This window comes from Bufo gargarizans, chromosome 6, assembly GCF_014858855.1.
Source record: "Bufo gargarizans isolate SCDJY-AF-19 chromosome 6, ASM1485885v1, whole genome shotgun sequence".
Classification (NCBI taxonomy): domain Eukaryota; kingdom Metazoa; phylum Chordata; class Amphibia; order Anura; family Bufonidae; genus Bufo; species Bufo gargarizans.
This window is the reverse complement of record NC_058085.1, coordinates 63,175,390-63,201,595: the sequence shown is the minus strand read 5'-3', so window position 1 is coordinate 63,201,595 and position 26,206 is coordinate 63,175,390. Positions and strand designations below refer to the sequence as shown.

Here is a 26,206-nt window from a genome sequence, read left to right as displayed (position 1 = left end):
CCTTTTGTGATACGCAAGAAATGCCAAAAATGTCTATATCAGGCCTCCCAAGTGTCCCTCTTTTAGAGGGACAGTCCCTATTTTGGACCCAACGTCCCTCTTTTTATCTGAGGTATAGATAAATATTGATCCAGAAAGTGTTTGTCTGGTTCCTATATGTATATTTGACCCCACCTTGTATATTATTTCATTATTTGATGCAATTTGGATTTTAGAATTTTCTATATTCAGTTACTTTTTCTGCAATTAAAGAGTAGAGATATACAGGAAAAATGGACTTTCACACAATGAACCAAGGGTGCACCCTCTTTGACTGTCCAAAAAGTTGGGAGGTATGCTACATTCAGATCATATTTGCGCTATCGTGTAAAAGAAAACATTTAAAGTGTAAAGATATACAGGAAAATTGATCTTTTTTTTACACAATGAACCATGTCAACCAATGTCCCTCTCTGAACAGTCCAAAAAGTTGGGAGGTATGCAAGGGATTCTGTTATTGGCGAACTGGAATCTTATTCATCTTCTTTATTGAAGGATTTGATTCATAACAGGTGAATATTCTGTAATTATTGTATATGTAATTGTGCACATAAATCACATAATAACGGCTCCCCTCCACCATTTTGGTGAAGCCTCAAGCCTCTGTCTGTCTCGGTGCTCGCTCTTGTCACCCTGCCGCACTACAGGACAAGCTCATTGGTTAGAAAGGCTAAACTGGCATCCAATCAGAGTCAAGGAGGTTCGCGCTGATTGGCTGCTGGGCTGTCCATCATCGAGAGCACATCCTGCTTGTGTTGCTCGCTCTTCCTGCACGGTACACGTGCGCCCCAGGTGTCTGACTGCTGTATGTGCAGGCGGCCGGGGGAGCGGGCGTGTTGCAGTCCTGATGCTGAGGTATGGAGGGTCGGGAGGTGCGATTCCCCTAGTGTCGTCCTCTATGCCCCAGCTTCATGCCACCCCTTGCCCCTGCAGTCTAATAGTCTGCTTCTAGCCTGGTACCTCTATGGTTAGAAATGCATTATAAGCAGTTGTATAATGTAATAGGATTTTTGTAATTGCAGAGCTCAGGCTGCTGAAGGATAACTCCCATCATGCTCCTTGCAGGGACACGTTGGGAAATCTTGTTTCCAATAAAATCTTATTAGGAAGTTACGTAAAATGTAATGCACGAAAACAAGTTCTGCAGCTTTCTGTTACACTTTTCTTTTGTCTGCCACTCTGCTTGCTGTCAGTGAATGTAAGCCTTTTTGTTTACAGCCTGAGGTTTAGGGCTTATGCTCGCGTCCATTGTCAGCCAGTACCCGTATTGCGGCCTGCACCATATGGGCACTGGCCTTTTGTACACCGTATCATGGATACGGACCCATTGACTTGAGTGGGTCCGCAATCCGGAAGGTGGGGTGGGGAGGGGAACGGAGTGCTTTCGTGGGTTTTCTGTGTCCGTCCGGGTTTTCTGTAGTATATGTACTACATTTTTGCGGTGCGGACTGTCTGATGCGGATCGCTAGGGTTGCCATCTTTCCCAACAAAAAATACTGGCCAAGTTAAGCCACACCCCAAAGGGGGTGTGGTTGTGGGGGCATGGCCAACCCGGACATCCCTCCATTTTCACCCTGGCAGCCCCCCTGACTTGAGCATCAGAGCAGTTCTTGCTCCGATGCTCTTCTTTGCCCTGCGCTAAATCGCACAGGGCAAAGGCATTTTTTGGAGTACCAGGCTCTCCATGGGGCTGCCAGGAAGCCCAGTGACGTCACCGGCTCTGATGGGCGGGCTTTAGCGCTGCCGTAGCCTGTAAAATGGCTAGTGCAGCGCTAAAGCACACCCATCAGAGCCGGTGACGTCACCGAACACAGTGCCGGGCGGAAGCTTCTGCCCAGCAGTGCGTTATTGTAAACAAAAGAGCCGATCGTGCAGGGCAAGGGAGCGCATCGGAGCATGAGATGCTCCAATGCTAACATCAGGGGGGCTGTCTGGGTAAAAATAATGGTATGTCCGGGTTCAGCTCTGAACCTGGACAACCCCTTCAAAGAGGACCTTTCATGGTTTTGTATTAATTGCAACAAATACCTTTACTTGGGGGGGGAGTACCTCCCGCTGATGCTGTCACCCTGCCTGACTTTTTAAAATACCACTCCTGCGCCCCGCTGTACCTTCTCGCAGTTTTCGCGCTCAGTATGCTAATATGGGAGGAGACGCCAGGGATTCTCAATGGGCGCCTCCTTCACCCTGGCTGTGCCGCGATCCAATCACAGCGGAGAGCGTCACGGCCAGGGAAATTGTGAGGGTTTTTTTCTCTTCCCTGTGGGGGGCACAGGAGCGATATTTAAAAAAATCAGGCAGGGTGGCAGCATCAGCAGGGGGGATACCCCCCAAGTAAAGGTATTTATCGCAATGAATACAAAACCATGAAAGGTCCTCTTTAACACGGGGTGTTTAGTCGCTATCATACTGTGGCTCCCAATATTAATGCCCCCATTACTGCCGCCCAGTAAAAATAATGCCCCCATTAGTTGCCCCCGGTAAGAATGCCCCCATTAGTGGCCCCCGGTAAGAATAATGCCCCCCATTTGTGCCCCCAGTAAGAATAATGCCCACAAAATTGATTACGGATCCCTCAGCCACTTTATACTGTATGGGTCTGTAAAAAACCATGGACACAACACTGATGCCATCCTTGTTTGGTCCGTGGTTTTCTTGGATCGTTGCTAGAACTAATTTTCAGCCTAGCAGTGTCCGTAAGACATTCAGAAGACATGCATGCTCGGCTGAACTATGCACATGGCCAACATTAGTCTACAGCGTTATGGCCACATGGAGTTGTCTGTAACTGGTTATTACACCCTATGGGGGATGGTCCCTTGTTGTGGAGCCCCAAACATTATCAAAACTAGGGAAAAGTGGAGAAGATGCAGATTTCCCTTTTTTGACGCCTTATTATTGACTTCTATGGGCAGCTTCCACTTTTCCTTTTCACTGGTAATGAGTGCTGTCCGTATGTTTTTCAGTCCAGCAGAGTTGTTTGCCGTGCGGAGCCGGGAGCAGAGTCTTCCTCAACGTTCACATGGACAGAAGGACTTTCTGCCCAATGGGTCACAGATACAGGATGAGAAGCTGCAGGTCTGTCGGGCAGAGCAGTGGGAGCTGCTGGCAGAGGAGCGGGTGGAGCGACTGTAAGTAGCAGGGTGATAATGTAATAGCAGGATTAGGCCCCTTTCAGACGAGCGGGTGTCACGCTGCGGACTCGCAGGGCAGCACCCGGCCTGACTTTCCAGCACTGCCGGGGTCGCATAGCATTATATTGATTTATGATGCTATGTAACTCTTAGAGGTCTGGAATGTACTGGATAACACTGACATAATACTGTCAGTGTTATCCAATACATTCCAGAACTGTACAATCACTATACAGCTACGCGACCCCGGCAGTGCTGGGAGGTCAGGACGGGTGCTGCCCTGCGAGTCCGCAGCGTGACACCCGCTCGTCTGAAAGGGGCCTTTAGTTTAGGTTTCAGGTGGTGGGGGAGGAGGGGTGTGAGGCTGAAGCTTAGAATAATACACGCCTTTGTACTGAGCTCCCCGGGAAATGCCGCCGGTTAGCTTCAGTATCTGCTGACGGACCTGTGTGGATGCTGCCATATGGTCCTGCACAAGGTGGTGTATTAATGGGTTGCTGTTTTAGGTATAATGTTAATAAATCTGTTGGAAACATGAATTAAGGAAATGTATTGATATATATGTGTATTAAAAGTTTTCCTTTTGTGTGATGCCACATCCTCACCCAGCCGCACGGTGCTCCTGTACATAAAATGGCAGGAGATGGAGGGATGTGTGACCAGACACGTCCATCAGCAACCTACTTCAGAACGCGCTGTCGTTTTCTGGATGTCAGATCAGATAAAAGTATCCTATCATCTGCACTTGTGCAGCTCCTTGACATCCAGAACACTAGCGCATGCGCAGTGTGTTTCAGTGTAGGTCGCTGATAGAAGTGGCTGGTCACATGTCCCTCCATCTGCTGCCATTTTATGTACAAGAGCGTCACCCTGTCTCCTGAGGTTTATTAAACCAGAGCATGGCTTCACACAGTGAGAAAATGGAACCGAATGTCCAATAAGTATTTATTAGTAAGTTTCCGATATTCATGTTTCCATCCTCTTAGGAAACATATAATCCTGACATGCAGATGCCGAATTCCTCCGTGTCCTGCAAATCCCTAACTTGGGAGGCTGCTCGAGTTCTTCTCACCTGGATTTGTTTTCTTGTCTGCAGAGGGGACATGCTGTATACCCCATGTATACCCCATGTGACCTCTGCAGCCAATCAATGGCTTCTGTTGTCATGTGCCATATACCTCAGAGGTCACATTAGGATATGGGCATGGCGTGGACGTATGGACGTGTCACCACTGCAGCGAATAAATAAAGCCTGGTGTGGAGGAACGTAGCAGTGATGCTGTGTTCATGTGAAATATATACCTCTGAGGCCAGTGATTGGCTGCAGTGGTCACATGAGGTGTATGGACACTGGAAGCAGAGGGATGCATACTTTTGTGAGGATATTTCTATTATTTTGGCACAATTTATGCCTTCTGGAATACCTTGAACAACTTCTTTATTAACATCCACTTGACCTTTGCAGGGGAAGCTTGGGGAGAGGAGTTTGGAAACCAGAAGAAGAATTGGTGGAGCTGACATTGCCTGCGGTAGGTATATTTGGTCTCCTTGATATTTGTCACCAGCAAGCATAGTCTTACCCCTGACTCCTGTATGCAGGGCAAGTTCTGGCAGACCATGGGGCACACAGAGGATGGACGGCAATGTCTCCTTCCTGAGGAAGCAGTCTACTTACTCGAGTGTGTAAGTCTCCTTTATATGGAATCTATACATTTCTGGTAATACATTAGATGTCATTGCCCATAGCAACCAATTACAGTGCAGCCTTGATGTGATCAGAGAAGAAATGAAAGCCGAGTTCTGATTGGTTGGTATGGGCAAGGCCTTTTTTTTTTTATTGAGATTTTTTATAATTGAGGCCCATTGAGTATATATAGTCACATTTCTTTAAAGTGTTTTTTGGGCCTAGATTTTTATGTTGGTAGAAGTAGCTGCCATTCCCTCCCCACTCCAGGGCAACGCTTTCCCCTACCATGAGGTAATCCCAGGTGAAGCTGCTGGGCTCATTACTGTGGGTATGAATACAGGGCTGAAATGCTCATTCAGGGTCAGAGTCCTGGAAGCTACATGACCTGCTGGCTGTGTAAAGCTAAATCTCCTGTGTGAGAGAAACTCACTGTTAAGTTAGTGCCCAGGTGGGCAAGGACTTTTTTTTGTGGTTTATGTTCTATTCATGTGCCTTAGTTTCATTCAAGGGACTGTATAACTTGGATGGAAAATAAACGGTATAAGACCCCGTCCACACACAGACCTGCTACAAAATAAATAAATATACGGTATATATATTCTGTATTTTACGGACTATAAAATGCATTTTCCTCCAAAAGGGGGGGGGGGGGGGGGGGTGACAGTATGTCTTATAGTCCAAATGTAGCCCAAACTGCACTCCAATTTACATTGCAGCATGTGTACATCGCAGGCTGCACTGTGCAGCGTAAGGACAGCGGCCTATGATGTACACTTGCCGGCAATGTAAATTGCAGTACGGTGTCAGGCTACATTCCGACATGTACATGATGGCAACAGGCGATTCTTCCCAACCTGGCTGCTGTTGCTTGAAGGAGAAGGTGCCGCGTGTGCAGGAGGGAGACCGCGGGTGGGCTACCTGCCTGCGCTGTGCTGCTGCTGCTGGACGGAAATGTGGGCGGTACAGGCTTTCCTCTTCTAGCGTGCCTCCACCAGGTAACATTATTCAGTGTCCCCCAATAAACTATCCCCAACTTTTATAAGCCCAGTATACTGTCCCATAATAAAGTGGTCAATACGGTGTCCCCTAATAAAGTGTCTCCCAATACAGTGAGTCAGCACTCAGCAGCAGATCCCCCCCATAGCTGTGCATCAGCAGCAGATCTCCCCCACAACAGAGTATCAGCAGCAGATCACCCCCATGACAGTGCGAAGTAGATCTACTCCATAACAGTGTGTCAGCAGCAGATCCCCCCATGACAGTGCGAAGTAGATCTACTCCATAACAGTGTGTCAGCAGCAGACCCCCCCCCCCCATACCAGTACATCAGCAGATCCCCCCATAACAGTGTGTCGGCAGCAGATCCCCCCCCCCCCCCATAACAGTGTGTCAGCAGCAGACCCCCCCCCCATACCAGTACATCAGCAGCAGATCCCCCCATAACAGTGTGTCGGCAGCAGATCCCCCCCCCCCCCCCCCCATAACAGTGTGTCAGCAGCAGACCCCCCCCATACCAGTACATCAGCAGCAGATCCCCCCCATAACAGTGTGTCGGCAGCAGATCCCCCCCATAACAGTGTGTCGGCAGCAGATCCCCCCATAACAGTGTGTCGGCAGCAGATCCCCCCATAACAGTGCATCAGCAGCTGATCACCTCCATAACAATGTGTCAGCAGCAGAACCCCCATAACAGTGTGTCGGCAGCAGATCCCCCCATAACAGTGCATCAGCAGCTGATCACCCCCATAACAGTGTGTCAGCAGCAGATCACCCCCATGACAGTGCGAAGTAGATCTACTCCATAACAGTGTGTCAGCAGCAGACCCCCCCCCCCCATACCAGTACATCAGCAGCAGATCCCCCCATACCAGTACATCAGCAGCAGATCCCCCCATAACAGTGTGTCGGCAGCAGATCCCCCCATAACAGTGTGTCGGCAGCAGATCCCCCCATAACAGTGCATCAGCAGCTGATCACCTCCATAACAATGTGTCAGCAGCAGAACCCCCATAACAGTGTGTCAGCAGCAGATCACCCCCATGACAGTGCGAAGTAGATCTACTCCATAACAGTGTGTCAGCAGCAGATCCCGCCCATAACAGTGCATCAGCAGCAGACCCCCCCCCCCCTCCCCCATAACAGTGTGTTGGCAGCAGATACCCCCATAAGTGTGTTGGCAGCAGATCCCCCCCCCCCCCCCCCCATAACAGTGCTTACAATCTCTCCTCATTTGCTAGTAACACTAATGATAGATGCCAGAATGCTGCTTCCGACTGTCGTTCATGTTTCCATTGTTGAAATATTTTAGCACAATTCTTGATTCAAAATGTGTGTGTTTTTTTTCTGATTTTCGTCCTCTAAAACGGGTGAGTCTTATAGTCTGAAAAATACGGTATATATATATATATATATATATATATAATGGTAATCAAATGGTCACCATTTAGCTTGTCCTTCCAGTGTATTGTAATCTCGGCACATTATCTATGTTCATAGCTTATAACGTAGCTGTGACAATCCTTTCTCTGTCTAGGGAACCATTCAGGTGTTTTACCGGGATCTTCAACTGTCTGTTCAGGAGGCTTATGAGAGACTCTTCTCTAGTGGTCCCATCAGTCTGCTACACTATCAGGTACACAGGGCACAGATCTATTGAAAGGGGTGTGCTGGTTGTAGCAAGTTATTCTCTATCCATAGTATTAGATCCGTGGTGGTCCTACCACTGGGACCCCCACTGATCACAAGAGCAGGGACTCCCTGAAATGAACAGAGCATCAGGTTGATCATGCACACTGCTGCTCTGTTCATCTCATGTATGTTTGATTCATTTGAAAGGGGATCCTGTTGGGTATGGGGTCCTGTTCTCATGATCTCAGGGAGATCCCCAGCGGTAGGAGCCCCACCGATCCTAAATTTATCCCCTATATCCCCCCTGTAGATAAGCGATAACATGCTACAACTGGAATACCCCTTTAACGGATTCCATACTTACCAAAATTTGAATCCCCGAAATCAGGACATTTACAGTTTGCTTCCAAAATGGACATTTTTTTGGCAAATTTGTATAAATCCTGGCTCTTCGCGGTTTAGTTTGTGGTATTGTCCCACCAGCATCGGGACAGTTGGCATGTATGTTATTGTCATTGTACATTTCACATCTCTGCCAGTTCATCTCTGTTATCTGATTATTTTATGCAGGTTTATAGCCACTTGAAAAGATTGGGCTACATTGTCACCCGCTTTGACCCAAGGTGCGCACATTTGATCTTTATTGAAGCTTCTGTGGGTAGCCACCAATGTTTTGCATCTTTCAGAAATTCTGCAGGGATTTACCCGGAGGAGGCTAAAAGAATGTGCTTTTGACCACTGCCATTCCTATACAGTGGGCTGCTGTATTGTTAGTATATTTTTTATAATTGCAGAGTGAAGGAAGAAAAGAGAAATGTCAATTCATTCAATATTTGGTGTGACCGCCCTTTGTCTTCAGAACAGCATCACTTCTTTCTCATCCGTATCATTGGGGGACACAGGCTTGACCTTGGGTATAGCTGTTGCCACTAGGAGGCGACACTAAGCACAAAGGTGTGAGCTCCTCCCTCCAGCTATACTCTTCCTACAGGGACTAAGCTAAATCAGTTTTAGCTTAGTGTCCGTAGGAGGCAGACCTCCCAGCTTTGCAGGTCTGCTGATTTATTTTTTCCTTTTTTTCTTTTCTTCTAGTGGGATTACAGGCAGTCCTAGCTCTGCCTGCGATCAGTCATTGCATCCATGGACCTGGGGGAGTACCTGTCCTCAATAGACATCAAGGACGCTTATCTCCATGTTCCCATCTGCGTCAGTCACCAGAAATATCTTCGGTTTGCAGTAGGACCTTTTCATTACCAGTTTGTGGCCCTCCTGTTCGGTCTTGCCATAGCTCCCAGGGTCTTTACGAAGCTTCTGGCCTCAGTCATGGCTCTGCTTCATGCCAGGTGGATACTGGTGATTCCGTACTTGAGCGATATCCTGATCAAGGGTCCTTCATTCCAGACAACGGCGGACAGCCTACGCATTGTCCGGGACACCCTGGAACGCTTCGGGTGGGTTCTGATGTCTTCACCCATCTCGACAGCTGATGTTTCTGGACATGCTGTTCAACACCGATCGGGCCATGATATTCTTGCCCCCGGACAAACTCTCCACTCTCCGTCGTCAGATCCTCTCCTTGTTGCAGCTTCAGCCTCTTCCCATTCGCCAGTGCATGAGGGCTCTGGGCTACATGGCCTCTTTCTTCAAAGCAGTGCCCTACAAGCAGTTCCATACCAGAGCTCTTCAGTGGCACATTCTGACCATTTGGGACCGTTCCCTGGCCTCCCCGGATCGACTCATCCGTCTCCCTGACCCGACACGCCGAGACCTTCGGTGGTGGTTCATGTCTCCGATGCTGACATTGGGCCGCTCCTTCCTTCCCCTCCGCTGGATAGTGTTGACGACGGACGCCAGTCTCCGGGGCTAGGGGGAGTTCTGGACAATCTCTCGGTCCAGGTCACCTGGTCCCGCGAGGAATGCTCCCTTCCGATCAATATTTTAGAATTGCGGGCGATTCACCTCTTTGGTTCATTGGACGGACCGTCTCCGGGGGTGTCCAGTTCAGGTTCAATCCGATAACTCCACGGCAGTCACATATCTAAATCACTGCGGAGCCCCGCAGCCATGTTGGAAGCAGCGCTCATCCTCTCCTGGGCGGAGAGCCATGTGTTCCACCTCTGTCGGCAGTTCATATCCCCGGCGTCGACTACTGGATCGCCGACTTTCTCAGCCGAGAAATGGGCTCTGCATCCACAGGTCTTTTTCGCTATCTGTGAACGATGGGGTCGGACGGATGTGGATCTCGGCCTCCTGCTTCAACCGCAAGATAGAGAAGTTCGTCACGAGGTCCAAGGATCCTCTGGCTCGGACGTCGGACGCCCTTGTAATCCCGTGGATGCAGTTTACGTTTCCTTACGTGTTCCCGCGTTCCCTCCTCTTCCGTTCATTCCATGTCTTCTCTGAAAAATCAGGTCCGAAGGTCTTCCCGTCATTCTCGTGGCCCCGGACTGGTATGGCACGCATCCCTAGTCTCCCTCCTCGCCGACTAACACTGGCGTCTTCCCCTTCGGGAGGACCTCTTGTGGCAGGGACCAATCTTCCACCTGAATTTAGGGTCGCTACATTGAACGGCATGGCTGTTGAAGCCGCTGTACTAAGGGCTTGGGGTTTCTCGGACGCTGTTGTCCAGACCATGATTCGGGCTAGGAAGCCATCATCCTCCTTGATCTATCACCGGACCTGGAAGTCCTACTTTAGTTGGTGTGAACGCCACCATTTGTCTCCTATTCAGTTCTCATTGCCGCGACCCTTGTCTTTCCTGCAGTCGGCATAGACTTGGGGCTGGCACTCAGTTCCCTCAAAGGGCAAGTTTCGGCCCTTTCCATTCTTTTTCAGCGGAATTTGGTTTCACTTTCTGAGGTTCGGATCTTTCTGCAGGGGGTGGCGCACTCTGCGCCCCTTTACCGGCGTCCGTTGAATCCTTGGGACCTTAATATGGTGTTCAGCGCTCTCCAGTCCTCTCCGTTTGAGCCCTTGCAGCAGGTGTCCCTTTGCTTCCTGTCCTACAAGGTGGCCTTTTTGGTGGCAGTCACGTCTATCCGTAGGGTATCGGAACTAGTGGCTTTTTCCTGTCGGTCGCTCTTCCTTATCTTCCATCAGGACAAGGTAGTCCTTCGTCCGGTCCAGTCCTTCCTTCCGAAGGTCGTGTCGGCATTCCATCTCAATGAAGAGATCATTCTCTCTTCCTGTTGTCCTGCCCTGTCTCATCCTCGTGAGCAGTAGCTCCACACTCTGGATTTGGTTTGGGCCATTCACATCTATCTGTCTCAGACATCCTCTTTCCGACTGATGGATTCATTATTCGAGGGTTGGCTGCGTCCAAAGTTTCCATTTCCCGATGGATTCGTTTGGCCATTATGAAGGCGTACCGCATCAGTGACCGGGCTCCACCCTTCTGGGTTACTGCTCATTCTGCTCGGGCAGTGGGGGCCTCTTGGGCGGTACATCATGGGGCTTCGGCCCTTCAGGTGTGCAGGGCGGCAACCTGGTTGTCTTTGCACACCTTTTTCAAATTTTACAGAGTGCACACCTTTGCATCTTCTGACGCTTCTCTGGGGCGTAGAGTTTTGCTGACGGCAGTTCTCTGATTGGCCGGATGGCTTCTTCGTTTATTATCCACCCCTGGGACTGCTCTGTAATATCCTAAGGTCAAGCCTGTGTTCCCCAATGATACAGATGAGAAAACTAGATTTTTGTACTTACCGTAAAATCTGTTTCTCTTCCGTTCATTAGCTCCCACCCATTCTCTCTGGTTATGGGCCTTGTTGTGGCCTGCGTGATTCTGGATTTGTACATTGTTTGGTTTTTCTGTTTTTCCTTTTGCTTCTCCTACTGCTTTTGCACAAACTTGGCTTAGTCCCTGTAGGAAGGGTATAGCTGAAGCGGGAGGAGATTACACTTTGTGTGCTTAGTGTCGCCTCCTAGTGGCAACAGCTATACCCAAGTTCAAGCCTGTGTCCCCCAATGAACAGAAGAGAAACAGATTTTACGGTAAGTACAAAAATCTCGTTTTTAGGTACACGTGCACACAGAGGATGTTCCAGACATCTTGGAGAACTAACTAGATCTTCTGTAGATGTTGGCTTGCTCAAATCCTTCTGTCTCTTCATCTAATCCCAGACATTGGCTGTATGTTTGAGGTTGTTGTTCTGCTTTACTATAAATTTGGAGCCAGTCAGACGCCGCCCTGATGTTAATGCATAATGGATAAGTATCTGCCAGTATGTCTTAGCATTAAGGACACCATTAATCCTGACCTAATCCCAAAGAATCCCGAATTCCCTTTGCTATAATGCAGCCCCAAACTTGCAACGAACCTCCACCATGCTTCACTGTTACCTGCAGACAGTGTTGTATCGTGCTTCAGCCCTTTGGTGAACAAACCGACTCACATTTTGAAATCCATCATGGAATACTATCAGGGAGGCGTCTGGCTCTAAATTCGTTCTGCATCAGGACAACAACCCCAAACATGCAACCAATGTCATTAAGATTTATCGTCAGTGTAAAGAAAGAACACAGAGTCCTGGAAGTGGTGATATGGCCTCCACAGAGCCCTGATCTCAACATCATCCAGTGTATCTGGGATTACATGAAGAGACAGAAGTATCTGAGCAAGCCTACACCCACAGAAGATCTGTGACAAGTTCTCCAAGATGTCTGGAACAGCTTCCCTACCGAGTTCCTTCAAAAACTATGTGCGAGTGTACCTAGAAGAACTGATGCTGTTCTGAAGACAAAGGGCGGTCACACCAAATACTGATTCGATTTAGATTTCTCTTTTCTTCATTCACTCTGCATTTTGTTAATTGATAAAAATTTACTATTTACACTTCTATTTCTAAAAGCATTCTTACTCTGCAGCATTTACTTCTACATTTGCCTAAAACTTTTGTACAGTACTTATATTTCATTACTATATGTTGAGGAATTTTAGCATGTACTGTATATATACCCTTTAAAGGGGTTATCCCATCTTAGACAATGGGGGCATATCGCAAGGATATGCCCCCATTGTCTGATAGGTGCGATATGCCCCCATTGTCTAAGATGGGATAACCCCTTTAAGGATCTATAATAATGATATCCCTTGCTTGGCTGATGTCAGTGATATTCTGAGGCTAGAATCTGATGCCCATACACATTGTTCTTCTTCTTTTTTTTTTTTTTAGCTCAATACAGTTACCGTATGAGAGACAGATAAACTTGGAGAGCCATGCTGCATCGAATAGGAAACGTAAGAGGAGTTCAAGAGCCTGGTAATGCAGCGTGTGGACGAGATAAGTTAAACTTTTGGCTGCTTTTGTAAAACCTTTCTAATTTTCAGACCACTATTCCGTCGCGCAAAAACCACAGCTATATGCCCCTTGTGGATTTATCCTAAAGGGGTTTTCCAACCCCATAACATTTTCTTATTTTTTTTTGTACAACCAGCTGAAAATAGTATAAAATAACACTCACTGTGCCATTCCCCTGGTGCCAACGCATTTCTGCTCGTTCTCTGGTCTCAAGCAATACCTTTGCATGTCAGTGTGACCACTGCAGCCAATCATGGGCTGTAGCAGTGACTCTCAAAATCATTGTGGCGGTCATATCGTGCCATCACACTGCATCACCAGCTAAATAAAGTCCAATGGGTACCAGGGAAGCGGGAGCAGCAGGGAATTTATACAGTGAGTAGTGATGTGCTATTTTATACTTTTAAAAGTTGATTGTACAAAATGCTATGGGTTTGGATTAAAGGAACCCCCCCCCCCCCCATGATCAGCAGAACAAATGTGCTGAGCTGCAATACCAGGCACAGCCACACTTGTATGTATGTCGCTGTGGGTGGAGCAGTGCCTCCCCTTCATTGTTCTTTCTGCAGAAAGTTGGGGGTCCTGGGTTCATTAATTGCCCCGGGAACCCCTTTATTACTACCATGATCCAGTTTTAATATTATTCCAATAAGAAGGCTATGCAGACCACAACGTTCTAAAAAGTAGGGATAATGGAAAGGTTGGTTGGAGCCTACACTTAGACTTAATGTTTTTGTTTTTAATTTGCAGTCCAGGAGCTCAGAATGAGTTGGAGACATCAGGAAGCAATGGCAAAGATGAAAGTAAGACTTCAAAGCCCAAGATTAGCCATGACCCAGAAACAGTGGCTTCCTTCACCCCAGAACCCATGATGTTTGAGCCAGTTGTATCAGAAAATGTGAACATTGAGGACGAACCCAAAAATGAGAACAACGAAAAAACGGTCCCTGAGGAACTGAAAGATTTGAAAGCTCCTATGAAATCACAAAGGAGATGGGATTTCTCGAAAATCTGCTTTCCAAATTGTGCCTCTGATCAGCCTTGCCTTCAGCTGCCAGATCCCGAGCCTGCCTTTTTGCCTGATAATGTGACCGGGCGTCAAGTGGACATTTCTCATTGGTTAAGAAAGCTGAACTTACGTCCAGAGAAGTTCTCCAGGAGGGAGCAAGAGCAAGTGGACTGGGAACAGAAGTACAAAATCAGCATCAACACCGACCCTAAAATAAAGAAGTGCAGCAACTGGAGTGAATATAAGACGCTCCTGCAGGAGAGAGAACGTCAGAGTCATAGGGAGAGACCGCCACATCTTTGGTCGAGTACGGTCAGACCCCTGCTGATGCCTGGACATGTCAAATCTACAGGTGAATTCTTACTGTAGCTTTCTGACCATTTCATATTTTATGGGGATGGCTAATGATGGCATATCACTAATATAGGCCATCATTGTCAGATAGGTGCACGTCCCACCTCTGGGACCTGCAGAGAGCATGCTGCACATGCGCAGCATGCTCTCCTTAACTCTGGAGGTAGGAGTGGATCCAAAAGGTGGGACTCTCACCTATCTGACATTGATGCCATCAGTGTCCCAGACGGGAATACCCCTTTTTTTTTTAAAAAAGGGTTTTAACCCCAAAAATTTTGAATTCTTGCCTCGTAATGGAGCACATTTTGTAGTGTGATCTGGGGGACCTAAAAAGGTAACATGTTCCCCTCAGGTTAAGACGGATGTGCACAACTGCCACCCTTCCATGCCATTATCTGCGGCCCACAACCATCTGGTCACGGCATGTAGCAGGGAAAGACGGATACTAATGGTCCACTCACTGTGTAGTCCTCTCTGGCAGAAAGGGGGTCCTCTGATGCCTTTGTGGCACTCCAGGAAGGAATAGGTGAAGCAGACATGTGGCCCTGGTTTTAAGGCCGAAGTGCAGTAACATTTAAAGGGGTTCTGCAGTTTGTTAAAACTGATGGTCTATCCTCAGATCATCAGCATCTAATCGGCGGGGGTCCAACACCCGGGACCCCCGCCGATCAGCTGTTTGAGAAGGCAGGGGCGCTCCATCAGCACTGCTGCCTTCTCACTGTTTACCGCAGGCCCAGTGACGTCACGACTAGTATCAACTGGCCTGGGAGTGGCTAAGCTCCGTCCACTTAAATGGAGCTTAGCCGCGCCCAGGCAAGTTGATACTAGTCGTGACGTCACTGGGCCAGCGGTAAACGGTGAGAAGGCCACGGCGCTCCTGGAGCGCCGCTGCCTTCTCAAGCAGCTGATCGGCGGGGGTCCCAGGTGTCAGACCACCGCCGGTCAGATGCTGATGATCTATCCAGAGGATAGATCATCAGATTTAACAGATTCTTCTGCTCCTTGTCGCCTATGTATTGATAATGATGATGGCACGTTTCTTGTATTAACTCTTTATTTCTGTCTCCAGCTTGTGTTTTGGAGCAGATAACGGTTATCACTCAGTCTACTCTGCTAGAGGATGGTAAGAGGTGAGTGTCATAGAGACTAGTATAGGTGTGTGGAGACTGTGTGAAAGTTGGAACAAAACGTACAAATTATCCATTATCTAGTGCAGGCATGGCCAACCTACAGCTCTCCAGCTGTTGTAAAACTACAACTCCCACCATGCCCTGCTGTAGGCTGCTATATGTAGGCATGCTGGGAGTTGTAGTTTTGCAACAGCTGGAAAGCCTCAGGTTGGCCATCCCTGATCTAGTGCTTTCTGAAGAAAAAAAAAAAAGATGCATCTCTTGGTTTTTACTGACGCAGAGCACTGAATCCCCAGCAGATAGATATAAAGAGCACCTTCACCAGGATAAACCATATTAAACCAGGCAGGGTTGATCCTCCTGATTAAAGTGATTCTTGCCTTGTAAAAATCGTTGCAGCATTCAAGAGTAAAAAAACAACAAAAAACTATAGATAAAAAAAAGACAAAGACTTTTATTCTTTATGCAAATGAGGATTTCAGTGTACCGTGCAAAGCTGAGGTGCACAAAGGGGCTAGGCCCTGCCAGTTAATGCACTCATTTGCGTAGTTTTTTTCCCCTCGGGAACGCCTCAACCGATTTTCACAAGACAGGTATCTTTTGTAATCATCAGGATCAGCCCTATTGGGCAATATGCCTAGTCTAATAGAGTTGATCCTGCTAACGGGCAGATGGACAGACGGGCGGATAGATAGATGGACAGTACTTCTTTGTGTATCGGAGTAATACGTGCGGAGGACTGTGGGGTCTAAAAAGGGAAAAAAACTAATCGCCCCAGCTGAACGGATGATGTATTTTCTATTACCAGGCTTCAGGACGCGCAGAATACACCACAGATACACTTCAATTTGTATCAAGCTGATGGAAACTCTGAGTTCAAGAAATCCAAACCAGGCAAACCCTACGCTTATTTGTGTGTGCGCAGGTAGGTGGGCAGCGACTGTGCAGTACTCCTTTCCTGTAAGTGGGGAGATTAGGTTCCTCCATTGTGTATATGGAGGCAGAGTGCTGACAATCTATCAAACATTAAAGGGGTTTTCTGAGATTCTGATATTGATGGCCTATCTTTGGGATCGGCGGGGGTCCGACATCCAGGACCACCGCTTATCAGCAGGTCACCAAGCACAGCGCCATACATTGTATAGCAGCTGTGCTTGGTATTGCAGTCCAGCTCTATTCACTTGGCGCCTAGGCCACGTGACCGATGAATGCAACATCACTGGCCTAAGAAGAGGCCGCGGCGATCAATGGAGCACTGCTCCCTCTTCAAACAGATGATCGGCGGGGTGCATGCAGAGTGTCGGACCCCAACCCATATCCTTAGGATAGGTCTTTAATATCAAAATTTTGGAAAATTCCGCTTTAAAAGGTTATTCCTGCCCTAAGAGTTTATTAACCGGAATAATGCAAGTGTGTTGGATGCCATGGTTCTAGTTAGAATGAATATAGTTCTGCTAGATACAAAGTTTTTTTTATGTGGTTTTATTTTTTTATCTACCTTTTTTTTCAACTTTTAAGCAGCTTTTGAAAACTTGAAGCTCGAAGGTAGCTCCTGTTTATAGGCCCTACTGTGGGGGGTCCTGGTTCTCAACCTCCACTGTAAGCCTGAGTGGTGAGCCGCTAAGGCCAGGTGCTCACAGTCTGGTGCATCTGACCTATGGTGTCATTCTTTTGAATGTCCTGGATGTAAAAACCTTTGTTTTCCTGCAGCAGCTATTGGAAATTTATAGTCGTTGGTAGCTGATCAGAAAAGGTTCCATGTCAAGATCACTACTTGCTGGGGGAAGTGGCCACTTCCCCATGCCTGTTCTGTTATTGAACAGTGCTCGGGACATTAGTGGGAACTGGAACCTCAGAGAAATTGCATTTCTTTACAGCAGCTCTTTGGTCTGGCTAATAGAGGGGTTGATGACGGGAGGGGGGCTCCCCTTTTTCTCGTCTGTGTCATTGGGGGACACAGCAAAGACCTTGGCTATAGCTGCTGCCACTAAGAGGTGACACTAAGCAAAAAGTATAAAACAGATACTGGGCACTCTCTTAATATAGGAACCTCATAGTTTATTGATAATACCACACATAAACAATTAATACTTCACTATTAAAGATAATAAAACATGCAATAAAAATACAAAAATGTAATACAATAAAAAAGATTCCTTAAATGATTGGTACCGATCACACATAAAGTAAAACAAATAAAATATAGATAAAAATCTATAGAGAAAGTCTCTGGGTGTTTGAGGGGTAAAACAGGATCTCCAATTTGCTGTCCCTCCAACTTAAATTTGGATGTAGGAAAGGTCGTTTATGGGAGTGTTATATAAGTCCTCCACAGACCGAAATAGCGATATAGTTGCAGTGATCTATTAAAGCGGCGTCCCGCAATTACTCACTGTTTCGCTGTACACTTGTGCATCCGCCGCTATATCCGTGTTGTAATTCAGGGATGTTCGCTGATAGTCGCAATCCCTTAGCTGTCTTCCCGGCGCCGCTCCGTAGATCTAAGAGCCGGCACTTGGGTAAGTTTACAGACTCCTTGTACCACGCTGAGCTTGCTGTATAGGTGAGCGTGATAGACTCTTACAGCCTGTCCTCAGAAGTGCGTGTAGGGTCTGCAGTTGAAGACAGGAATGATTTTGATGCGGGCGGTGTAATAGCGCACAAAGTCCAAGTCCATCCAGGGGTCCTAGCACCAAACGCGTTTCGGGGTCTATTGTTACCCCTTCCTCAGTGGTCCAGTGACCACTGAGGAAGGGGTAACAATAGACCCCGAAACGCGTTTGGTGCTAGGACCCCTGGATGGACTTGGACTTTGTGCGCTATTACACCGCCCGCATCAAAATCATTCCTGTCTTCAACTGCAGACCCTACACGCACTTCTGAGGACAGGCTGTAAGAGTCTATCACGCTCACCTATACAGCAAGCTCAGCGTGGTACAAGGAGTCTGTAAACTTACCCAAGTGCCGGCTCTTAGATCTACGGAGCGGCGCCGGGAAGACAGCTAAGGGATTGCGACTATCAGCGAACATCCCTGAATTACAACACGGATATAGCGGCGGATGCACAAGTGTACAGCGAAACAGTGAGTAATTGCGGGACGCCGCTTTAATAGATCACTGCAACTATATCGCTATTTCGGTCTGTGGAGGACTTATATAACACTCCCATAAACGACCTTTCCTACATCCAAATTTAAGTTGGAGGGACAGCAAATTGGAGATCCTGTTTTACCCCTCAAACACCCAGAGACTTTCTCTATAGATTTTTATCTATATTTTATTTGTTTTACTTTATGTGTGATCGGTACCAATCATTTAAGGAATCTTTTTTATTGTATTACATTTTTGTATTTTTATTGCATGTTTTATTATCTTTAATAGTGAAGTATTAATTGTTTATGTGTGGTATTATCAATAAACTATGAGGTTCCTATATTAAGAGAGTGCCCAGTATCTGTTTTATATTTTTCTATTTTATCAAAGGAAGGGTGAGTCCTTTTTACTGAGAGCACCTCTCCAGCTGTTAGCACCAATCCAGTGCGCCACTTCTTTTCACTAAGCAAAAAGTGTTAACTCCTTCCACCAGCTATACCCCTCCAGCAGGCACTGAGCTGATCAATTTTATCCTAGTGTCCGTAGGAGGCAGACATCTGCTCTTCAGGTCTTGCTTTTGTACGTGATTGGGCCCAGGGTGGAATTATCCCCGGTTACCCATCTGGCAGCACAACGGGATGCCCCCTAACATTCCCAGTAGCCAGCATAGAAGAAAAGGTGGCGTGGAGGACCACCAAATCCTCCACCGCCCCGCTAGCTTTGGGTCTGCTCCCACCAAACGGAGCAGCTTGGGAGGCTGAAGGACCCTGCTGGTACCAAGGCTGGACTTTGGGGATCGGGAGTCAGTTGAGTATGGTACAAAAACCATGCCCCTCCCTGTCCTATCCCCCGCCCCCCGCCAATCATCTATGCCTTATGCACCCTTGCTGCTGCACTACTCCCCAGCATGTCATAGCACCACTGGACCCAGCAAGCCTGGTACCGAGGGAGAGGTGGTACTCTAGCAACCATTGGTAGGTTTTCCAGGCTTTCACCGCTGCTCTGTGCCTTCTGGTTCTCCCTTCTTGTGCCTGGAGCTGGTTCACAGCCTCCTGCTCCGGACGTCACATCTGCGATTTCAGTTGCGGCATGTCCCCACTTATGGTTGGCCACCAGCATCTACTTTAGGCCCCAGCTTCCTTCTCTAACAGGCCACGGTGGTCCCCGTGTGTTTTTCGCGCTTCCTAGGCCCCTCCTAGCTGAGGGAGCGTCTGCCACAGCTCCAACCATCGGCCAGCCCGCCAAGGCCTCCCTCCTCAATTGGTTTTGGCCTTGCTCTTTTTCTCCACCTCCGTTCTGGCTCCTCCACCTCTTCCTCCTGGCTCTTGGATGAAGGCACACGTGTTCTGGCCTGCTCCTGGGACCCTCGGCTCTACAAGCAGGTAGGCTCTGCCCTAGGTGGCACCCCTCCCCTCCTATATCCTTCCTGCAGACTATTAGATAATTTTGTTAGGCGACGTCCATTTCCCTAGTTCCGTCGTCCTCCAGGGGATTGCTTTCCTCCCCCTTGGTCCCCATCATGTCTGACCCTAGAGGGGAAGCACCCAGACATTTCTACCTACTTTGCTTGCGCCCGCTGTAGTACCAAATTTCCGTGTGGTCAATCCAAGCCGTTATGCAGCATTTGTTTGGCTCTAATTCCCCAAGTCGGCCAACCCCCCTGCCCCCAGGTCCAGAACCCGAATGGGCACGCTCACTGTCTACAACAGTGACCTTTCTAAGGGGTCCATATCCATAGTTGGCATTTTAGGTCGCTTGGTTCCGTGATCCTCGCAGCAGTCCCCCCTCCTCAAGGGACATTACTATTTTGGCTAGGAACTGATCCCGTAAAGTGTCATCTTGGAGATCTGCTTCTCCTTCCTCCTCTGTTTCACCGCCTCTCTCAGAGAGCCGCACTGCTAAGTCGAACAGGAAGGGCAACATATCAACTCGAAGGGCTCCCTAGACAAGGATCAATTCTCTAGGGTTGATAGCCTCATTTCAGCAGTGAATGACACCCTCCACATCCAGGTTCATGAACCCTCCCGTACACAAGGAGCCTTTTCCTTTCACCGCCTCAACAGGAACATACGTTTTTCTCCTCTCATCAAGACTTTGAGTCAGCTATCGAAAAGGAGTGGGCGGTTCCAGGTAAGTGTTTCTCCAAACCTAAGTGTCTGTCTGGATCTCATGTACCCCTTCCCAGTGGAGGTGGTAAAGACTTGGTCTTTCCCCCGGCGGTAGACCCCCACCCCCGGTCTCACCCCTGTCCAAGCACACGACCCTTCCCCATATTGACGCCACCTCTATCCAAGACCCAAAAGATAAAAAGATTGTCTTTTGCTAAATCTGCCTTTTGAGGCCGCCGATTCAGCCTTCTGCCCAATCTTTGGCTCCTCATGGGTCGGCACTGGGCTAACACTGACTGGGCAGAGCAACTTAGGCAGGGCCTACTTGCCGGTACTTCCCGGGAAGAATTTTCAGAGTTAGCAGACCAGATTATACAGGCTAGTGAGTATATCTGTGAGCCCTCCCTTTATGCGGGAGGATGGTTGCGAGAGCATCAACTATGTCTGTGGCCATTTATAGGACTCTTTGAATGAAAGACTGGGCAACCATCAGTCATCAGAGAAGTCCCTTACGGCTCTTCCTTTCCAGGGTAACCGTTCATTTCCTACCTGGACCAAATCATATCTGATGCCACAGGGTGGAAGAGCACATTGCTTCCCCAGAAAAAGCCTTCACTGTCCAGATTTTACAGAGGACCTAGATTGCAAATTTGCTCTTTTCGCTGCAGTTCCAGCCCAGGCTCTTTCTCTAGAAGATAAGCCCAGGAGACTAAGTAGACGCTGTTGTTTAAACCGCCTAAGACCCCAGACTGCCAAGACTGGTTCCAGTAAGTGCACTTTGGCATGACGGCTGCCCCCCAAACCGCCTACAGGTGGAGGGCCATCTACGGTCCTTCAAGGAGGTTTGGTTTGTGCACATTTCCAACTCCTGGGTCCACAAAGTAATCTAATCCGGTTACAAGATAGAGTTCAGGTCCACTCCCCCATATCGGTTCTTCAGATTGGTTCCCCCAAACAACCCATCTCGAGCTTCCAAACTTTTGTCCGCAATCTGGGACCTCCTGGCTTAAGGAGCAACCGTCCCAGTTCCACCAGAAGAACATTATCAGGGACGGTTCCGTGTGGCCGGTATAGATCTCAAGAGCCTCAATTGGTTTGTCATTGCTCGACACTTCAGGATGGAATCCTTGAAATCAGTGGTAGCCTCCAAGGAGAAAAGGGAATCTCTGTCCTCAGTGGACATCAAAGATGCTTATCTCCACATGCCCATCGGGGTCACTCACCAGAGATTCCTGCGCTTCACAATACTGGAGAATCAATACCAGTTTGTGACTCTGCCCTTCTGCCTGGTGACGACTCCCAGGGTCTTTAGATACATTCTGGCACCAGTCATGGCTATTCTCCATGCCGGTGGGATAATAGCTATCTCTTACCTGGACGACATCCTAATCAAGGTGTCCACCCTGAAGACCAACTCGGAAAGACCTCACATTGGGTTGGACACCCTGATCTGCTTCTGTTGGATTGTCAACAACAAGAAATCATCTCCATCCATCCACCTCCATCCATCCACCTCCATCACCTTCCTTCCTGGGGATGACTTTGGACACACAGAGACAGCAAAGGTCCTTCTTCTCCTGGAGAAACAGCAATCTCTCAGGAAAGTGGTCAAGGCACTTCTGCCACCTCACCCAATCCTGATTCGCAAATGTATGCAAACTCTAGGTCTCATGGTAGCGTCAATGGAAGCTGTGCCTTTCGCACAGTTTCACACTTGTCCTCTACAGAGGGCAATCCTCTATTCTTGGAACAAAAACGTGGAGGTCTTTCTTTTGCTATTGTGAGGTCCACCACTTTCATCCTCTTCGCTTTTCCATTCTTCACATTTTTGCCATTCTCCAAGAAGACCTTGATTTGGGGTTGGCCCTAAGCTCACTCACAGGCCAGCTGTCTGCCTTTTCCATCTTGTTTCAACGCCCCTTGGCTTCCATCTCAGCAGTCCATATGTTTATCCAGGGAGTTACGCGGCTGGTCCCCACATACCATCAGCCTACCCCCTCCATGGGATCTCACTTTAGTTCTGGATGCTCTGCAGCTGTCCACCTTTGAAGCCCTCCAGGAGATCCCTCTCTCCACCTTCTCTCTTGGAAAGTCACTTTTCTTATGGCCATCATGTCAAAACGGCGAGTGTCTGAGCTTGCAGTGCTCCCTGCTAAGCCCCCATTTTTGGTTGTGCATCAGGGCAAAGTCGTCCTGAGACCAGTTCCCTCCTTTCTGCCCAAGGTGGTCTTCTCGTTCCATCTGAACGAGGAGATAGTCCTCCCTCCCTTCTGTCCCACCCCAGTCTTTCCAAGGAGAAAGCACTTCACACCTTGGACATGGTCCGGGCACTCAGTCTATCTGGACAGAACGACTGCCTTCCGCAAGTTGGTCTCTCTTTTTGTAGTCCCTGATGCGCCTTGGCGCAGTCTGGTGGCCGCCAAGTCCACTATCAGTCTCTGGATAAGGTCATCAATCGGTGAGGCTTATCAATCCAATGGCAGAGCGCCACTTCTTGGGTGATTTTGCACAAAGCCTCCCCTTTGCAAGTGTGCAGGCAGCTACCTGGTCCTCCCTGCACACGTTCAAGAAGTTCTATAGGGTGCACACCTTTGCATTCTCCGATGCGGCTTTTGGTCCCAGGGTGCTGCAAGCGGCAGTGCATTGATAACACTCGCGCTAGTACATTTAATTCTTGTCTTTCCACCCATGGGGACTGCTCTAGAATGTCCCAAGGTCTTTGCTGGGTCCCCCAATGATATAGACGAAAAAATTTGGATTTTTTTGTTACTGTAAAATCCCTTTCTCATCTTGTTTATTGGGGGACACAGCACCCAACCCTCTTGCATACTATCTGTTATCTGCAAAAAACAAAAACAAAGGTCTTTGCTGTGTTCCCCAATAAAGAGGAGAAAGGGATTTTATGGTGAGTAATAAAAAAATCATTTATTACATCCATATGAGACCTTAGTATTTTTATAGTCTTTATAGTGTTACCTTTTTTTAATTTTTAATCTTTCTGATCAACCTCAAACCACATAAGTTCTGTCTTTCTGCCCATAGCTTCAATGAGCAGATCCCTTCCCTGCGTACCGTGAAGAGCCTGGCGTACCGGAGTGGAGACGTACCCGTTGTGTTTGCCCTGGTGGATTGTGGAGAGATAGCCTTTTACACCTTCAAAGATTTTCAGCTACCGGTGGATGTTTACCCATGATCTTTGAACATCTCTGTGTATGGAAAAGGTTCTCCTCCTTTTAATCGATTATTTACTTTCTTATATACATTTTCAGGAGGAAAAAAAAGAGTATTTTTCATGTATATTTTTGAGAAAAAAAAACGAAAACTACAATGAACAATGCCCGGTAAAATAAAACTTTAAAAAAAGTTTGATTAAAACGTAAGACATTTCCTTTCACAATGCTGGAGCATTTTATTCTTTGGAAATCAGTATTTTGCTGTTTCTCCATAATTCCTGCTGGAAATGTAATGAATAAATTGACAGTCGGTTCTTACAATCTTCTTGTTAATGGGGTTTATCTGTATACATTCTCACACTGTGCATTCAGATTGTGAGGAACGCCCAAAGTAGAACCAAAAAGTCCAGCACCAGAGTATTCCCGGCTAAAAACAGCCGTTTACTGGAACCTACTGGGGGAGATTTTAGCACAACTTTTGTGGATTTGAAAAGTAGCAAATTATTGTGCATGCCAAATTTGCGCCATAATTCGCGAGTTTTTTAGTTTCTTGCCACAGGTAGCTACAAAAAGGGATGGGGCTTCATGGAAGGGGTAGAGCCTCCACAGCCCACCAGAATTATTGTAACTTATACCAGAAATTGTTGTCAGTTGTAGCTCAAGTCTACACCAGCCTCTAGTTGACATCTGCTGATGTACAGGGGATCAAGACTGGCGTATGGGAATCTCCCCCACTGTATATAAAGGGTCCATTCAAAGATACCTGGCTTGCACATTACAAATTAAGCCCTTAGGCCTCATGCACACGGCCGTTGCTCTCTGTTGCCCGTATTGCTGTTCCGCAGTATGCGGGCACCAGCCGTGGGCTCCCCACATCACGGATGCGGACCCATTCACTATAGCGTGCTTCCATGGTATTTCTGTCTGTGCCTCCGCACAGCAAAAAAAAATAGAACTTGTTCTTGTTCACAGACCCATTCAAGTTGAATGGGCCTGGATCCATTGCGGTAGCCGCACGGATGGTGCTGTATACAAGAGGCCTTAGTCATAGCCTATGGCTGTTTTAAACTCTTTCCCCTTAAAGGGGTTCTCCCAGGAATTAAGAAAATGAAAATACTTGAATATTAATTTATTACAAACATATGCCCAAATACCTTCTGTTAGTTATAATGGATCGTCTTGTCTAGGGAGCAATCATTAAGAGAAACAAAATGGCCGCCGTCCTAGTTGTACACACAGAACCTGTCCTAATCACACAGGAGGACAAGTTACTTCACAACACTGAGCTAAAAAGGCTGCCTCAGCCTCCTCTTTTACTTGTCAGGGATTATAATCCTGGATACAAATGATAAGATCTTCAGTTGAATCCCTGTAGGAATGGAGTTTATGAGGAGATGTAACGTACAGAGAGGATGGACAGGCTGTGATAATGTGGGGCTGTAGTAATAGAGACTGCCTACTTATCAGCCACACCGCCACTTCCTCTCTGTACTTCCTCATGATCTCCATTCCTACAGAGATTCAGCTAAAGATTTTATTATTTGTATTCAGGATCATAATCCCCAATGAGCAGAGAGGAGGATGAGGCAGTTCTTTAGCTCAGTGTTGTGAAGTAACTTGTTCTCCTGTGTGATTAGGACAGGTTTTGTGTGGACTAATAGGACGGCGGCCATTTTATTTCTCCTACTGATTGCTCCCCAGACAAAATGAGTCATTATAACTAAAGTAAGTTATTTGGGAATTTATTACTAATAAAGTAATATTTAAGTATTTTCATGTACTTAATTCCCGGAGAACCCCTTTAAAAACACATGATTTGGATGACATAATCCTTAATATTTAGAGATTTGCTCGTTCAGTGGCTGATCGGCGGTACCTTTACACAGGCCGATTATGGGGAATGAGCGTTTGTAGTAAAGTTAATTTCCCAAGACCGGCCCAAATCATTCTTCTATATCAGTCAGCTCCAGTATGCAAACACAGTGGAGAACTTAATATGGTGAATGAAGACAGACAGTATTACGTCTCCCTCCAATTTAGCTTTTCGGCAAATGTGTGGCGGGACAATAAAAACTGTGCCAGGATATACGGTTTGCACATTTCTTGCTGCAAAATATCAGAGCAGCTTGTCATCATTGGGATTACATTTTTAGACAGTCTCATAGCAAATATTCTTCGGGTTTGTTCAAATTTGCGTTGGAGGCTATACCAAAGCAGAAGAATGGAAATGCCAGCGGGCACTATGGGGGACATTATTAATGCTGGGGGACATTATTACTGCTGGGGGTACTATGGGGGACATTATTAATGCTGGGGGTACTATGGGGGACATTATTGATGCTGGGGGCCACTATGGGGGACATTATTACTGCTGGGGGTACTATGGGGGACATTATTAATGCTGGGCGCCACTATAGGGGACATTAATATGCTGGTGGACATTATTACTGCTGGGGGTATTATGGGGGACATTATTAATGCTGGGGGCCACTGCGTAGGACATTATTAATGCTGGGTGACATTATTACTGCTGGGGTCACTATGGAGGACGTTA

At 47.4% G+C, this 26,206-nt stretch overlaps 1 protein-coding gene across 1 annotated transcript; it reads left to right on the top strand.

Annotated features, from left to right (window-relative positions):
- Positions 1 to 770: 770 nt before the first annotated feature.
- TSEN54 (tRNA splicing endonuclease subunit 54) lies at positions 771 to 23,958 on the top strand. Its single transcript, XM_044297606.1, has 11 exons — positions 771 to 894; positions 3,006 to 3,170; positions 4,639 to 4,702; positions 4,773 to 4,856; positions 7,394 to 7,492; positions 8,059 to 8,111; positions 12,660 to 12,746; positions 13,536 to 14,146; positions 15,218 to 15,278; positions 16,087 to 16,203; positions 23,522 to 23,958. Exons 1-11 carry the CDS (start codon positions 887 to 889, stop codon positions 23,670 to 23,672), a joined length of 1,500 nt encoding a protein of 499 aa, XP_044153541.1. The 5' UTR covers positions 771 to 886; the 3' UTR covers positions 23,673 to 23,958.
- Positions 23,959 to 26,206: the final 2,248 nt, after the last annotated feature.